Genomic DNA, 18,152 nt, shown 5'->3' on the forward strand with positions numbered 1-18,152 from the left:
CCTCATTCTGAGCTCCTTCTCAATCCTGGACATAATTGGGGTGGAGGAGGAAGGCAGATAAACAGATGAGAGGAACAGAAGGGGATCAGGGGTGCTAGTTATAGGTGTTTACAGATATACAGAAGGAAGAGCAGCCAAACCCACCAGAATCCTCTTTTCTAGATCTTTTGCTTTTGGAAAATCAGAGCAAAGGAAACCTAGTCATTCTGGCAACCATCTCAGACCGCCAGTTCTTACCTGTTCCTCACAGAAAGCACACCCCAGTGACTCTCACCTGTGGGCTCAGTCCCATCTGTCCCAAAGCCAGACCTATATAGCATGGATGCACATTCAAGCCTTGTCCCCCAAAGAGTGACTGCAGTGAATCTCCTGGAAAAATAACCTACCCATCATTACAGTGGTGGACCCCTGTAGACTTGGTATCCTGTTAGCACTTCTGATCTTCTTTTGATCATGCAATCCCCACATAAACAGAATATTTATTTCCCACCAGTTTTTCCTCTTGGAGAGCCCATGGCCTCCCTCCTTCAGCCCTTACAATTCAATGTGAACATAATGGGCAAGACATTGTGTTTCTGATGTTTCTAAAGACTCAGTGATGTTCTCTGGCTGTCAATAGTCATTCACTCATTCACAGAGTCAACAATATTTATTGCATGCCGAGCTCTGGGAATATGAAGGGGGAAAACTCAGGTGGTTTTCTACTCTCATAGAGACCATTAATAATTGGCATACTCATTACTCATAGAGAGGTTTCACCTTGGTGCTAAGACAGCAGAACAGGTAACTCATCCTTCGATAGAGTTCTCCAGTGAGCGTCTTCTGTGCTCTGAGGTGTGTCATGGATAGACATCTTCCAGATAGTGATTCATTCCCACACAGCTTTGGGCTTCCCCCATCCCCTGTATCCCACCAGTGTCCCTCATCTGGATAAGCCTCTTACTGACACAGCCTCTTCTCAATCCCCTAAACTCCCAGATTCTGAAACTTCCACCTTCACTCCCTCCCAGCCCCCTGATCTGGGCCTTGTCATTGCTCAGTACTTCTTCTCCTCTAAGACCTTAAACACCCCTCTCCAAATCTCCAGTACCTTCCCATCCCATGAACTTCCTAAGCCTTGCCTTCCCCACCCTTCCTCAGTGACATCCCCTTTCCCACAGCTCATTTCTGTTTTCACTTTTTCTCAGCCCATTTCCTGGCCTCCTCTGTCTCGTAGGCCCCTTGGGTCGCTCTCTCAGCCTGAACCTCAGCTTGATCACCCCTCAACATACTTTCCTTATGAGCCTCCAAGTCTGGATCTGTGAGGCTCACATCTCACCCTGACCCTATGACTGCACTTGGAGAGGGCGTCACAGCTGCCACATGATGCTCCCCACAGAGGCCGGTTTCCAGCCCTGTGCTGAAAACAGTTTCTCTGCTCACCCTTACCTGGGTCCCCTTCCTCTCCATGATGGTTTCAGCTTTCACCACTTTTCAGAGGCCTCTGTCCAATCCAGCCTCCCTGGCTCCCTGGAAGCAACGTATCCCCCATAACACCCCCTGGACACCATGCCTACCCTGTGCAGTCCCTTACTTTCCACCTATGGTTGCTGACATTTATCTGTATTTTCATCTTCTGTCATGTTTTTTACTTCCAGAAATCTGAGAATTACCTGAAACCATTAATTACTCTCATGTTCACATCCAAAGAGTAAAGTCTTCTTATAGATTCTACAGCTAACTAGGTCATGCAGTCCTCCCCTCCCTCAACAGCCTTCGCTGGCTCCCCATGGATCAGTGTCTCTTTGCTAGCCTCCCTGAGTTAGACTTTCCAGCTCCCCTCCACACTGCAGACAGAACACACACTCCACGTGTGTCCCATCCAACTGTGCCTCCCTGTGCCATCTCCTTTCCTTTCTTCAAGTTTGTGACCCTGCTGGAAAAATATCATTTTGGTGATAAGGCTTTTGTCTTTATTTTTTCTCCCTTTTCTTTCTTTCATCCAGAGTTCCACATGAGAGGAGGAGAAATAAATTGAACCCAGAGACCTGAGCTCTCTGGTGTTTGGTGGGCCATGGACTACAGGAGGTCCTTTCTCCTCCAAATGCAAACTCAGTAGGGTACGTCTGCCTCTGAAGCTGAAGGTAAACGCACAGTATCTGGGATCCCAGCCACAACCTAATTGAGATTCACCGAAAGGAAACTGATGTTTTTAGCCTATTCTGCATCCTGAGTCTATTGCTGCATCATTTAAGAATTTGGAGAGGGAAGGTGTGAGTAATTAGCATTTACAAACCTGTTTGTAATAGCCCCTCCACTATGTGTACCTTTGGATGCCAGTATCCCTGACACCTGTCCAGGCTGAGATCCAACCCTTCCAGACTAGCCTTTGTCATTGAGATGGATGACACTGTTTTATTCATCTACACATGCAGAGGGAAGCCTTTCTTGCTCCAATTCTCTAGCCCATGATGGCTACAAGACCATGTCCCTGGGAGTGCCAAACCCCTCCATACATCAGCATGTTCCCTGTACCCATCACATTCCCCCAGGACTCAGGCTGCTCAGAACTCTACTGAAAACAATAATAAATAGGTGAAGAAATACAGGATTAAACAGGGAGATCAGTAATGAACCAAGCTTTGTGAAGAATGATCTGAGTATTACAGAGACGTGAAGATGTGTCACTGTGGAGGGAAAACCACCCTTTGAGGAGTGGTGGGAGCAATGTTAGCCTATAGAGTTGAGTGCTTCCATAGTGTTGAATAGTTCTTGATGCACAGTGGTGCTTAGTAACAAGGCTGCAGGAAAAAACTGGGGGTCTTACTGTTCAACTGCATCCATCAGATCCTGGTCCTAAGAATGACTTGGTTTCATTACCACAGGAACTTCTTTCCACTCAGCTTCCGAAGGTTTGATAAACCAGGACAGAGACAGGAGAAGAACAGATCCATGGACTAAGCCCTCTGCTTCGCTCTGGAAAAGCTGGTTTGAAGGAAAAGCCAGCCCGAGATGCAGAAATTGACAACTTGACTCTGGATTATGGTGCCTCCAAGGGCAACTGTAGATTTATTCTACAATCTCTAGCGTCTCCATTCTCCAGGAACTTCCATCTGAGGTGAAGGAATCAAAGTTGGTCTATTGCTCCTCATGAACCACATGTGGAGGTCAAGTGTGGTCTCATCTTTGAAGATAACATGGCCCCATTCTGGGTACTGACCTTCCCTTGTGAGAGCTGTTTGCCCCGTTTATGCAGTGAAGGGACTGAAGCAGAGGTGGATGGAACTGGGATACCACAGAACCAGGCCAGGCCAGCCTGGGGCTTTCTGTAGTTTCCTTTTATTTTCTGCATCTTTCTGCCCAGTTCCGGTCACCTCCCTTCCTCTGGGGATATGCTGAGCTCAGCAAATCCAGCTCCACCCATCGGCTTCTGGTCATCTGATAATGCTTCTGATAATGCTTCTGCTGCAGATAGGACCTGCTTCTCTCTGTCCTGCTGGCACACTTGTGGCCAAAGCTGACTATTGCTGCTCTGTGGCTTCCTCCCAGCCTCAGATTTTAGGTCAGCATCTCCAGCAGCCTGGCTCATGGCTCTGCTCTTCTCCTTGATCCTCGGTGAGTATCTCTGCCCCTGCTGGCTGAGGCTTCAGAGTCTGCCCACAACTTTCATCAGAAGAGCGCTCTCCCTGTCAAGCTGGTGGGGTTTTCAAGGCACAGCTTCTCCTGCTCTCCTGCCTTCTCTATAACTGGCAATTTCTAAACTTAATCTATGCCTAATTTATAATTTACTTTGATCACCAGGGTTTTTTTCTATTTTCTTTTATTGAACTGACAAATTTATTATAGTTTTTTCCTATTTCCCTTTTAAATAAATTTCCCTAAGTGCATTCTTTATAAAAAGACAAGTGAACTGCAAGACAAATCCCTTTCACAGATCACACTGTCCAGTTTCCTCTCAAAAGTGTTTTGTATAACATTTCCTTAGGGTACACCCAGATTAATTTACAGTAAATGGGGATTTTGGAGTCAAAGGGATCTGAGTTTCAATCCTTGTTCTTTGATTTCTTAGCTGTCTGAATGATTAAATTACCCTCCCTCTCTGGAATCCTATTTTCATCTGTGAAATGAAGATAATATTATGTTCTTCAGAGACTTGTTAGGAGACTTTTCATTAGATAATGTGAGCTTGGGGCACCTAACAATGCCTACTAGGTCCCTTCCCTAATCAGTCACATCCATTTTATTGTCTGTTTTTTTTTTTTAATTTAAAAATTTTTTAATGTATTTTTTTATTGAAGTTCGATTTGCCAACACATAGTATAACACCCAGCGCTCATCCCATCCAGTGCTCTGCTCAGTGCCCATCACCCAGTCACCCCATCCCCCTGCCAACCTCCCCTTCCACTACTCCTTGTTCGTTTCCCAGAGTTAGGAGTCTCTCATGTTCTGTCATCCTCACTGATATTGTCTTGATAATTCGATGCATCACCAAAGCCCACATTGATTGGGCATTTATGTGCTCTCTGCAGGGGGCTATGTTCCTAAACACTGATGCATCCCCTGTATCACCTGAAAGCTAGTCCTGCCCCATCAGAAGCATCCTATCACCTCTCCCCAGCTTTCCTTCAGCCTCACCGCCTTCATGAAACCTCTCTGGTCTAGCTACCCATAGTCATCCACCCCGCTCGAGAGTTTTCAAGTCACTCTTGGGCTCTATCATTTTCATACCTGCATATCAGGCTTGACACCCTCAGTTTCCTTTGCATGAGCATAGGCTTTGTGGTCTTTACTAAACACATGGGGTGTTATGTGTAATATAAACTTGAGATTTAGACAGTTATAGACAAGGTCTCACTGAGTCTAAGAGTGGCCACATTCTGAAGATTATGGACATAGGGTTGTTTAGAAATTATTTGGAAACAAAGAGAAGGAAATATTCCAGAACAATCCACTGAAATTCTTGGATTTGCCTGAAAGGCTCCAGACAAAAGATCTCCTTCAGAAATATTCCATAAGATATGGTGAGGGCCATGTCAATTCTGTCTGCAGTTCAGAATACCTAGGGCCTTGGGGAGCAGTGATGGACACAGGGCTCAGGACTCTTGGCGGCATTAGAAGGAAGCCTAATGAAGAGAGGAGCCCAATCACTCAGAGGTCTTATAGGAGAAACTATGATGCCCTATGATGTGCTGGTGCTTAAGCCTGAGGGTTTGGAACCAAATGTAGAGCTGCTTTCTGGCCTGTTGATTAGGGGTCAGCAAATTACAACATACAAGCTAAGAATGGTTTTTATCTCTCTAAATAATGGGGTAAAAATCAAAAGAAGAATAGTATTTTGTGACAGGGAAATCTAAATTTCAGTGTCCATAAACAAAGGTTTATTGTAGCAAGGCCATGTTCATTCATACCCATATATATACATGGCTGCTCTCATGCTACAGTGACAGAGACGGTGGTGGTAACAGAGACCATGTAGTTACAAAGCCCAAGTTATTTAAGGTATGGCCCTTTACAGAAAAAGTGTGCTGGCTGTAGTCTGAATGCAGTGCCAATGGTACAGACAAATCCTGCCATTTCCCCAGCTCCATGCTGCCCCCATGGCATTGCTGTCCTCCACATCAGAGCCCTCCTGGTGGCCCCCCACACGCCTTCCTGTGGAGCCCAGAGGCTGCACACCACCCCTCCACTTCAGGCAGTAACTGATCAATTTAATTGGCTAGAATAGAAAGTGAAGCTATCCATGCCTGGGGCAGGGCAACATCTCGTGTACAAGGAACACGTTGGGCTGTAGTAAAATTGGTCTTTGTGGTTCCAGTCAGTGTCCATGTGTCCTTCGGGGCTGGTCATTGCAGGAGTAGGTATCCCTAGGACTGACTTTGGAGGCTCTGTACCCAGCACTCTAGCTTCCCCACAAAGTCTAGCAAAGACTTTCTAGAGAGTTGTGTTGTTTGAACAAAGCCTTGGGATTGATCATATGATCTCACTTGCTTTCTTCTTCCCTCCTCAGCCATTTGCACTGGACCTGGCCTCTTAGGTAAGACTTTGTGGGGTCCTGAGAAGGAGGCCTCCAAGCTCTGGGGATGGAAAACTTGAAGCTTCCTGAGGACATGGGGAGAGGCTCTAGTTCAATAAAATCTTAGTAGATTTCTTCTCCGGTTTTTCAATCCACCCACTCTGTTTATGTAGGTGGGTTTCCACCTCCAGAGTCTGGAAGGGATTGTGGTGATGTTTCCTGCAGGAGGATTCCTTTCCATTTGGTCTCTGTGGCCTAAAACTCTTGGCCATCTCCAAGTAACAAACAAACGGCTTTGTTTGGAGCTCAGAATGTACCTTCCTTCCTTGTAGGCATATCTGAGAGAGGAACTTCCTTTGCCCTGACGGGTTCTACCTGAAAGGCACTTTTGAACTAGAAACACATCTAGTTGTGTGCAGCATGTGGGGTGATCAGCAGTGGGCAGGCTGGATTTCAGTCTCCACTGACCACCTGTGTGAGGGGTCCTTGGACCATGTACAAGCTGCACAGATAGGCCTATCAAGAGGAAGGCTATGATCTCCAGACTCAAGGGGGTGCTGATTGTGGACTATCAGTTTCTTATACATTATCCCATTGGTCCTCTTTCTCTTGATGGTAGAGGCTTTACCAGAGAAGAAGAGCAGCCACAAACTCTGGTGTGGACATGGGGGACCCCATACCAATGAGATGCAATTCAACTCTTTCAGGAGTGCTGCTTTGGGTTCTTAGTCTAACCATTAGATTACATGGTCTTTTTCCTGTGGTGTCAGGGCTGTCCTCACTGCTTGTACAGGGACCACTGCTCTCCAGCTTTCTCATGGCCTAGGTCTTGCTTCTCCACCCCTGCTCTTGAGTGGTGAGCCAATAAAGTAGGCTTGAGGACACTGCCCAGGAGGCAGCTGTCTCAACTGAACTTTCCGCCCTTCTCTCTGGCTTTCAAATCTCTTCTCAGCTGGATTTCTTTGATACTTAGGCTGTTTCTTTCTTACATATTTCTTCTTTCCTAGGAGGTGTTCTAATCGTCCTTTCCATGGAAAAGAAAACTCATTTAAAGCCCAAATTTTACAATTCAAAATCAGATAACATGCGCATGATTGTGATAGCTGGTGTATCCTGGAGTACACAACCATGCCTGCCTAAATGCTAATCTTGCAATGACCCAAATGCTATTCCTGGGTGACTCCTCTTGAGTTATTTACAGTCTGTAAACTTAGCAAAAATGAAAACTCTTCTTAGTTTTTTGTAGTTAAATTTTAAAATCTATTTCTAGTCTCCATTCCTCATTTTGCTTCCCACAAAAAACACATGGAAGAAAAGAAGACACAAAAACAAATGAACAAACCAAATGTCAACTTCCAATGTACTTTAACATCACCCAAGTCAGTGTTTTCTCACTCAGCAACTTCTTCTGGTGTTGATTCCAGGTTTTAGGGAGTTTGTGCAGAGCTGAGACAAGGTAGGCAGTGGAAGATTTGGCCCTTCAAAGTCATTACATTAGTGCAGGTGCCTGAGTCACCCACGTGTCCCATGTAGTTATAGGTGACATTGTTAGGGTAGGTCACAGACCAGCAGTCACATGTGACTCCTCCATGTGCCCCAGACCTGTCTGTCTAGTGCTTTATCCTGGCTTCTCACTTCAGGCTCTTGAAGGGAGCTGAGAGCATAACCACATACATGTTCAACATGCACAAAGCCCAGCACACCTTCTGTAAGAGATGTGGTGTTCAAATTTTTACACTCCCCACTCAAATCCTGGCGGCTTCAGGATCACCCCACACTGCCTAGATGAGGGCATTGTGTGGAGTGTGGTCATTGAGGAGTTCAGTGGGATCAGTTGGGAAAAGGCCATGAAGGAGAACAAGACCATCAAGAACACGTCTAAAGAGTGAGCTCCTACTTCTCCCTTCCCGAAAAGGAGGAACAATTGGGGCCAATAGCCATGCTGTGCTGTCCCTGCTGTACCCTGGTTGGTGCCTGTGAATGTAGCTCACCCAGGCCACTGGTCCATCTCTGCAGTTTGCTCAGCTACCAGCTTCTTTATGCAGCTCTTTGTCCTTTCAGCCTAGATTCTGATGTAGCCTATTCAACATCCTTTCTCTTCTTGACTTTTGTGTGATCTTTTAGAAGAATAAATATTTTTATGTGGAAAAAAAAAAGGCCATGGAGGCATGGCCTATTCAGCTCTTCTGTATCATGCTGTCACTCAGGGGTTGCCAGAGACCTTGTAAGGTTGCCCGAGACCTTTTAAATATTATATCCTGGAGGGCAACAGTGCTGACTATCTTGTTCATTGCTGTTCTCTAAGTTTATAACCCAATACCTGGAATGGAGTATGTGCTCAACAAAACTGTGCTGCCTGATAGGCTCTTCTCTGCTCTCCCACAACCATCTTTACTCTATGTCTTTGTCTTGGTGGAAGAGGAAGAGGATTTCCATTACCCTTTTCCACCCTCAGAGTTATAGTCAGGAAGCAGAAACATGTTCTAGATTCCTCAGAACTTATCTGGAGGCTATAGGGAGACTGTCTCCTACCCCAAGCCCTGATACCCTCAAGATATGAATTTGATGCATCAAAGCTCTGACCCATCCTTCACCCACTGTTCTCTGCATTCCTCTGAGCTGGGTTCTTGGATGCGGGAAGATGTGGTAAAAAGCAACAAGGATAAAAAAAAAAAAGAAGAAGAAGAAGCAACAAGGATGGGTAGGGGGATCATGGATATTAGGAGAGAAAGAGAGTCAGGTTGTTCAGCTAAAATTATTCCTAGACACTCTGCCTCAGTCTGGCTGCCACAGGGAAAGACAGAGTCAAGAAGAAGAGACAACCCAACAGAGAACATCACTTGTGTTCTGACTGGGGGCTTCCACTGCTCAACAGTGTGAGCAGGTGTCTGGAAGTAGAGTTTCTTGGCAGGGTACGTTAAGAGTGGAGCAGAACGAGAACTCAGGGATGGGGTCTTAAAGCTCCTCTCCCTTCACTTCCCTTTTGAGCTCTCCTTTCTCAGCTCCCAATATCCCACACCCTCTATGAGTGGTGGAAGAGTTCCCAGATGCCTGAGTTCTCTCTGGGCTCTTCCAAATGCCCAGCTAAGCTCCCATATCTTTTCAGAGTCTTCGTCCAGAGTGCGGCTGGTGGGAGGTGACCACCGCTGTGAAGGGCGGGTGGAGGTACAACGGTATGGTGAGTGGGGTACCATATGTGATGATGGCTGGGACATAAAAGACGTGGCTGTAGTGTGCCGGGAGCTGGACTGTGGAGTGGCCAAAAGGGCACTCAGTGGTACTTTATTTGGACCACCGACACAACAGCAGCAGAAAATCTTCATCCAACAAGTCAAGTGCCATGGCATGGAAGAGAACCTGTCTCAGTGTGAAGAAGAAGATGCTTTTGACTGCACCCATGAAGAGGATGCAGGAGTCGTATGTGGGTGTGAGTACTGCAGCCCCACACTCTGTGCCACCCACCCCGTGGGGCATGCTAACCTGTCTTACCCCCCACTGTGGACTTCACAAGTGGCTAACTAGCTCTTTGCCCTTTGCATCTTATTTTTCTTAATTGTGGGGCATGCAGACAAACATTATCCTTAGTTAGTATTATTCCTGCTCTTTGGTTGAGTTGATACATTCACCTTAATTTTAACCTAAATGAGAGCTTGCTTCTCTCCTTCACACACATACAAGCACACCTAGATCCATCCACCACTAAGTGTTGGTTGAAGAGTATAACCTGTGTGTGGAGTTTGTGGGAGCTATGGGGAAGAAAAGAGCTGGCAAGGTATGTTTCCTGGATTTCAGCCCTAAGAAAACCAAGTACAATGCATGCTTTTCCAGATCTCAAGAGTTCCACCAACTAAAGAGTGGACAAGAGATACTCTTAGGAAACCAACACAACACTTTGCTTTCTGTGCATTAATAATCCCCTCTCTGTGTGAACTTCCCATTAGACTGTGATTTGGTGGAGGCGCTGGTCCATGTCTTTTCTTTGTTTTCCTGCAGACAGGGAAACAGCCATTAAATCTTTATGTCTGATGCTGAGATCTCATTCCTACTGCTTAGAGAGATTGAAGGTTGGGAGCATTCATCCATGATACTTGAGTGATAATGCTGAAAATGAATCAGAAAGTTTTTGGGCTTGGACACATTGTGTATGTTACTATTGCATTTTATTTTTTAAATATCTACACGATCCCTCTACTGTCCTCTTGTGAGGAACAAACAAAAATATGAATTTGAAAATAATTTGAAAAACTAAAAATGTTACAGAAACAATTAATACACTTGGAACTGAAAAATGACATTCACTCCATTGATTCACTCATCCAACTCTTTCAACAAACATCTATTGGACAATGCTAAGCACTCTAGACACGTTGTACTAAACACCAAGAACAGAGGGATGGTGCCCATGGGGCTCTATTCTGGGAAGATCATGTTCCTGCTTGAACAGACACCTCCTCTTTCCTTTCCCATAGTTCCAGAGAATGTGCGACTGGTTGATGGCCACAAGCGCTGCCAGGGCCGAGTGGAGGTGAAGCAGCAAGGGCAATGGGGCACCGTGTGCAAAGGAAGCTGGAACTTTGCAGCTGCCAAGGTGGTTTGCCAGCAGGTGGGCTGTGGGCGGGCCATACTGACCCGGAAATGCTGCAACAAAGCCACCCAGGGCCAAGGGCCGATCTGGCCGAGAAAGGTGTCATGCTCAGGAAAAGAAATCAGCCTCCAGGATTGCCCTTCTGAAGTTTGGGAAAAGAACAACTGCACCCACGATGAGGACATGTGGGTGGAATGTGAAGGTAAACTCCATGAGTCCAGAGACTGACTAGATTCATTCATGAATTTGATTAAAGAGATTCCATTCAACCAATGTCTATGGAGAGCTAGTTATGCATCAAATGACAGCGACAGAGCCACTTAGTTGTGCTGCTGATCAATTCTTATGTTTTTATGTATTTATTTAAGATTTTTATTAATTTTTTGAGAGAGAGAGTGAGAGAGAGCACATGCAAGGGGAGGGAAGGGGGAGAGAATCCCAAGCAGACTCTGCATGGAGCATGGAGCCCGATGCCGGGCTTGATCTCACGACACTGAGATCATGAACCCAGACAAAATCAAGAACTGGTGCTTAACCAACTGAGCCACTCAGGTGCCCCTCTTGTGTTTTTAAAATGCTAACAATAATGCTTCCCTTTCTACAGGAAAGTGCTTTCAGCAATAGTTAAGTGCCAGATTATGTGAGCTATTACTATAAGGAAGTCTACATAATAGGAACAGAGCATGCCACTACATGTATTGTTGAGCTCTTCCATTTTTAAAAACTATTAGAAAGTCATTTGGTAATATTAGACAGAGAACTGGAAGATCCCAGTTAAGGAAAGGGAATTGAGCCACACAGGTGGAAAGAAGATGTAGGCACAGAAACTCAGGGGAGGGTCTTTTGTGCTGATGGGATTTGAATGCAGAGGAGTTTATCCGTCAACCCCTCTGCCTCCCTCCACCCTCCCTCCCTCCTGCACCCGCAGATCCCTTTGACTTGAAGCTGGTAGGAGGAGACAGCCCCTGTGCCGGGAGGCTAGAGGTGCTGCACAAGGGCGAGTGGGGCACTGTCTGTGATGATGACTGGGGAGAAATGGCGGACCAGGTGGTTTGCAGGCAGCTGGGCTGCGGGGCGTCCCTCTCTCCATCTGTCAAATTCCGGAGAAGATTTGGCCCTGGGGTCGGCCGCATCTGGCTGGACGACGTTGCCTGCTCAGGGAATGAACGGTCCCTGGAGCAGTGCCGGCACAGGTTTTGGGGCCATCACAACTGCAAGCACACAGAGGACGTGGCTGTGGTCTGTGCAGGTAAGTCCTGGGTCGGAGCTCATTGGGGGAGGGGAGGGATGGGGGCTTCTGCCACAGTGGTCACCTTCTTCACACTTACTTCACGGGATACAAGTGAAGCATTTGAGCAATAAATAGAAATAATGGTGATATCAATAATAAACCCCATACTGTAGACTTACTGATGTGAGAGTAAGAGAGATTTTAAAAATTAATGGATCAACACCCTTATATTAAACATGAACAAAGTAAGAATCAGAGAAAATAAACAACTTTCCAAATTCATAAAAATTGCTTTGAAGTGATAGAGCAGAACTACAGGGACCAGTCCTGACTCTGAACTCAGGGCTTTTTCTCCCAGATGATCCCAACCCTCACACCTAAATTCTACATCGTGTCACTCCATGGATGGTAGGTGAACCTGTTGGAATGGAGGTGGGGCAGGGGTCTCTTTGGGAATGCCCAAGAGACAGAGTCTTTCCAGACAGTGGGGGTACATAGGCATCTTCAGGGAAGGAAGGAGGAAACTCTGCCTCAACTTGAGCCAGGAAACGCAAATGCAGCCCCTGGGGGCTGAAGCCCAGCTTGGTAAGCATGGTGGGAACGCAGAGCTGCTTGGTTTAAATACCCTGCTGTGGAGCCAGGTGAGGGCTAACGGTTGACCAAGAGCTTGACAGCAGCTAATGCCAAGAAAAGGAGGGATTTAGTCATGGAAGACTATGGTTTGAGCCCTGCGGCTGCCATTTGAGGCTCTGCAATCTTAGTCACTTGACTTCTCAGGACTTCTTTGTTTTCATCTATAAAAGAGAAAGACACTTGTCCCACTTACCTTGAAGAGTTTTGTGTGAGGGTGAGATGTGTTAATATACGTGAACACTGTGTGTGGCAGCTGGCTGAGTAAATCCCTGGGATACAGCACCTGATTCCAACCTGGCTCACATCTGAGTGGGATGTGAGCCCACTTTTCTCTTTCTGCTTCTGGGGCCTGATCTTCTTTCTTAGCCTCTTTGAGTTTTGAGTGAAATAAATCTCTCTGACGCATCTCCATCCTTACTGTACTTTATTCTTCTCTTTACAGAACAGTAGCCTGGCCTACCTGATGCCTGAGCTGACCCCAACAGGCTCCAAGTGTCCCCTACTTCTCATAGGCCCTGATTGGCTGGGTTTGGGCCCTGGGCTGCAGGCTGTACCCACCTCCCGCTCTGCCCCCCAGCAGGAATCTGAACTCTGTGCCCTGCCTTTCCCTAGAGCCAAGCCCTCCTGTCATTGCCTGGAGATGTGAGCTGTGGAATGCCCTCTGCCGGGGAAGATGAGCTCATAGTCCCCCTCTCTTCCCTGAAGGCCACCATAGCAGCTTGGGCCTGTGCTGCCTCTTTTGCCCAGTCTGGGATCCCCAGACTGGTGCTTTGACCAGTGTGGGCCATCACTGGGCACCATCTATGTCTGAAAGAACATGAAAGGAACCAGATCATTATGTGGAACTTGGGGGAGTCTTTCAGCTCTCTTTCTCACACGTGGGGTGATCGCATTGATAGCACCTCACTGTCCTTCTACTCCTTGGTGGCAGCACATTCTTTCAGGAGCAGAGCAGCGTCCTGTAATTCTAGCTGTTTTCACAGTACTTGGAAACAATGGCTCATCCCCTGAATGCCTGTGATTCAACACCTTTGCTGACCCTCCATAATGGCTAGCCGACGTGGATGCCGTTTATCAAGAAGAATCTCACAAATGCATTCTAAATCATCCAGAGAAACACATGTTGGTGATGCGGCCGCCTCTGGAAGGAGGGGAGGCTGAGGCAGAAGAAGGTTGGGGAGGCGGGACTGATGCCTTACGCCAATCAGATGATACCACTTTCACTGTATCTACTCAGACGCTGGCGCCTGCACATCTGGGGCAAGGCACAGTGATGATAAGGAGCCTTCAACTCTGAGGCTAAGCTGAGCACCTGCTTATGCCTGCTTTTCCGCTGCCTAATAAAGCAGACCTCACAGTCTCTACAGCTGCCTTCCGTGCTGTGTGCTCTTCCTGCCACTGGGAAGCAGGTGTGTCAGCTTCTCAGCCACCGCCTTGGGGGCAGCACTGGGTAGGAGAGAGCCTGCCAGCAGTAGGACCAGGTGTGATACAGAGCCCTATCTTCCTCTCTTCCCTGGCACGGGAACATAGAGCACCCTGGTTTCGTAGTAGAGAAGAGAAGGCCTCGACAGACATTTGGGAATCTACCCTGCTTACCCAAAGAGATTTTGCTTTTGTCTGATCAGCTCTCTCTATCTGATGAGGTCTTCCTGATTTTCCCTACAGACTAGTGTCCTGTTCCCTTTACCCCACAGTAGCTGGAATCCAGAGGCTCGCTGAGCTGACTCCACTGGGCCATTGAAAAGCTGTTTTATTCTCAGTAGAGCAAGTAGGCTTGGAATTTCACAAAAGAACTCCCAACTCCCCTTAATTTCTACATAAATCTTTCGTTTGTTTCCATTCCACTAAGTCCCCTGAGAACCAATCAGGATAAAAGTAACAGCTCCTGGAAGAGACACAGTGAATCCTTTCCAGAAGGAAGAGCTGACAGTAGCCTAGATAATCAGTGTCACTGAGGAGGTGATGTCCACAGTGGGCATGGATGAAAGAGTGCATGAGGGCCTGAACGGATGAGCATGGGACACTGGCTGCCAGCGCTCAGACACTGCTGTGTCTTGCTGGACACGCCGCTAGCTTCTCCCAGGTACCTCTTATCAGAAGACACACCAGCCAGCACCCCCAGCCCCTCCTTGACAAAGTCCGCTCACCTCGAGCTCTGCATTCAGGGGAAGTACTGCCCGGGAGGTCAGGGATTGTGAGTTGGTTTACACCTTCTCCTCCAAGAGGTCTCTGACACCTGACTCCTCCTGACCCATGCCAGGGTCCATATCCTCAGGAACTCTGCACTCCTGGGCCACACATGCAGTGTGCGCCCCTTCAGCTGGCCTGGGGCGGACAGGGCCCTCTAGGCCTGTGGGGCTGGACACTGGCAGTAGCCACCTGCACAGTCTCCACTGCACAGAGGGCCCCCGCCCAGGAAATCACCCCAAGGCAGCAGCTGCAGATTTGCCATAAGCAGTATCCACCTGGACTTGCTGCCTGACGGGGTCCTGGTCCTCACCATATACAGGGCTCCTAGATCCATCTTAGTAGAAGACACTGTGAGCAACCCTCTAGCTTGCTCTGGTGGGCAGGCCACTCTCCTGCCCCTTTGTTGTCACTGTGATATTGTCCCCTGGGTAGGTGAGCTTGCAAGCTCAGGGCTTGTAAGCTGGCATACACCTTGTTCCCCAAGGGCCATGCTTGGGACCCTGCTTATCCCTCTCCTTGTCTGGGTCTTGATCACAGCACACACAACTAACACCTGCGGTGGCTGGGGCATAGTCCCCAGTAGAAGGGTGCTAGCCCCTGAAGTCACCCTGAGGCAGCAGTTACAGATTTGCTGCCATCAGCCCCCATTGGGACTTGCTGCTTTATGGTCCCTGGCTCTTCCAAGCAACCAGGGCTCCCAGGTGTCTCTCCTTTGTAGATGGTGCCATGTGGCCAGTTCTCAGAATGGACGTGACACCTTCCCATTCAGGTAGTTGACAGAGCTTGCCTCCTCCATGCTCTCTCTCCCTGTATGCTGGCTTCTCAGGCAAGACCCCAGTGACACAGGGGCCAGCAGAGTCAGAGCATGGAGGGGCCAGACCATTCGAATGACCGGGTGGCCGGTGCCTCACGCAGTCTCTGCTGATGGTTGCATGATAAGAAACAAATATGATTTGCATTAAGCCAGGGAGATGTTTGGGTAGCTTATTAAAAGCACTTAGCTCACTCCAACTAACACAGACATGAATAGTTTTTACAAAATCAATTACATTTCTTCGGAGTTCCCCAACAAACGCCAATGTGCACTTGGCTTCCTTGGAAGCCATTCAATACCTAATATTTGGTGCTAATCAGGAGAGGTGCCACCTGGCTCGCTTATAACTTTATTTCTAGGATAAAGTAATCGTATTTTATTTTTGACAGTCTTTGGAGCCTTTTTGTTTTTAAACTACCCAAATGTCCGTTGCAGACATTTTGTATGTGTGTATTTTTGGAATTTTTTTTTTTTAAGAGCAGTTTTAGGTTCCCAGCAAAATGGAGAGGAAGATATAGAGAATTCCCATATACCTGCTGCCGTCACACGTGCATGGCCTCCCCCATTGCCAACATTCCTCACCAGGGGGTGCATTTGCAACAATCAGACTGCTTTGACACATCATCACCCAAATTCCATAGTTTATATTGGGGTTTACGCTTAGTGTTATTCTATGAATTTGGGCAAATTTTTTCTTTAAAGATTTCATTTATTTATTCATGAGAGACAGTGAGAGGCAGAGAGAGAAGCAAGCTCCCTACAGGAATCCTGATGCAGGATTCCATCCCAGGATCCCGGGATCACGCCCTGAGTGGAAGGCAGATACTCAACCGCTGAGCCATCCAGGTGCCCCGGTTTGGGCAAATTTATAAACATGTATCCACCGTTAGACTGCCACACAGAGGAAGTTTATCTCCCTAAAACTCCTTGAAGTTCTTCTGTGCTTTCCTATTCATTCCTCTAACCTCTAACCCTCTAACCCCTGCCAACTACTGGTCCTTTTACTGTCTCCCATAGTTTTGCCTTTTCCAGAATGTCATAGAATTGGAATCACACCATATATAGCCTTCTCAGACTGATTTATTTCACTTAGTGGTATGCATTTAAGTTTCTTCCATGTCTTTTCATGGCTTGATGGCTCATTTCTTTTTAGCATTGAGCAATACTCCACTGTCTGGATGGACCACAGTTTATTTATTCATTAACCTATGGAAGGACATCTTGGTTGCTTCCAAGTTTTAAAAAACATGAATGAAGCTGCTATAAACATCGTGTGCAGACTTCTGTGTGGACATGTTTTCAACTCCTTTGGGTAAATACTAAGGAGCATTTTTTTATTGAAGTTTGATTTGCCAACATATTGTATAACACCCACTGCCCATCCCATCAAGTGCCCTCCTCAGTGCCCATCACCCAGTCACCCCATCCCCCGCCTGCCTCCCCTTCCGTTACTCTTTGTTCGTTTCCCAGAGTTAGGAGTCTCTCATGTTTTGTCATGCTCTCTAATTTTTAAACAAAACAATCCTGTTCTCCTGGCCACAATTAATGGGTACCACGAATGGGCGTCTGTCCCAAGTTGGATGGATTGGCCCTGCCCAGGAGGTGGGAACTGTAATCAAAAGCATATTAGTTTCTCCAAGTGGCTGGACTTCTAGCAACTTAACCCAAGAGGTGTGTTTTCCACATACCAGGTGGATCAGAGAACAAGAGGAAGCCCTTCCACAGAGATATGCTAGAAGGTATAAGACAGAGAGGAACCCAGATGAGACACAGAATCTGGAGAGCACTTTCTGGTCCTGGTTCTCGTCTTTCTCTGGATTCCAGCTGTATTCCTAATTTTGGGTTCTGTGACAAACTGCTGTATGCTTATAATATACATTTTATGTATAGATATATATGCATATACCAATATGTATATATTTAATTTTTTTCTTCCAAAATTTTATTTAAATTCTAGTTAGTTCATATACAGTGCAATATTGGCTTCAGGAGTAAAACTCAGTGATTCATCACTTACATACAACACTCACTGTTCATCTCAAAAAGTGCCATCCTGAGTATCCATCCGCCAACCAGCCCATCCCCACCATGTCCCTCCATCAACCCTGTTGGTTCTCTGTTGTTAGGAGTCTCTCATGGTTTGCTATATATATTATGTATTTAAGATTTTGATCAAATTATCTCATGGGTTTTTGTACTGCTAACCAAAATAACCCTAACTAATTTTCTTGTTTAAAATTAAGAAAGTGACAATTTACTCACTTTGTGTTATGTTAGTTAGATAAACCCATTAATTAGTAATGAATCAATTCTCGCTGCACTTACAGCATCGAGTTATGGATCCGAAAATGCGAAGACCAAGACCTAGAGCAGAGATGCCACTACAACAGATTTAGGCAGCTGTGCATCCCAGAGTACTAGAGCTTAGTCCATGCTCAAGGTCATGGCCTCTCTTAAATTGTCAGAAGCTGATGTCCCTCTAGCCACATTCTGTCCAGCCTCTTTCCAGGCAATGTCTGAAGTCTATCTGCTCTTGACTGCCTCAGCAGACCCAAGTGACACCAACTTCCCTGCTGGGTTGGTGGACGCTCAGTGTAGATGATGTGCAGTGACAGCCTGGAAGGAGGCTCAGTCTTGCTAACCCTGAGAGAAGAGAGGGATATATCGGTTGCTAAGTGGTCCTTCTTTTTTTTTTTTTTTTCTAAGT

The 18,152-nt window shown here is 46.7% G+C and overlaps 1 protein-coding gene across 1 annotated transcript; it reads left to right on the top strand.

Moving 5' to 3' along the window:
• Window positions 1–3,416: 3,416 nt before the first annotated feature.
• On the top strand, window positions 3,417–13,805 carry CD5L (CD5 molecule like). The gene is made up of 6 exons (XM_025430739.3): window positions 3,417–3,594; window positions 5,987–6,013; window positions 9,099–9,419; window positions 10,462–10,779; window positions 11,506–11,826; window positions 12,884–13,805. Exons 1-6 carry the CDS (start codon window positions 3,567–3,569, stop codon window positions 12,889–12,891), a joined length of 1,023 nt encoding a protein of 340 aa, XP_025286524.3. The 5' UTR covers window positions 3,417–3,566; the 3' UTR covers window positions 12,892–13,805.
• Window positions 13,806–18,152: the final 4,347 nt, after the last annotated feature.

Source organism: Canis lupus, chromosome 7 (assembly GCF_003254725.2).
Source record: "Canis lupus dingo isolate Sandy chromosome 7, ASM325472v2, whole genome shotgun sequence".
In the NCBI taxonomy this organism is placed as follows: domain Eukaryota; kingdom Metazoa; phylum Chordata; class Mammalia; order Carnivora; family Canidae; genus Canis; species Canis lupus.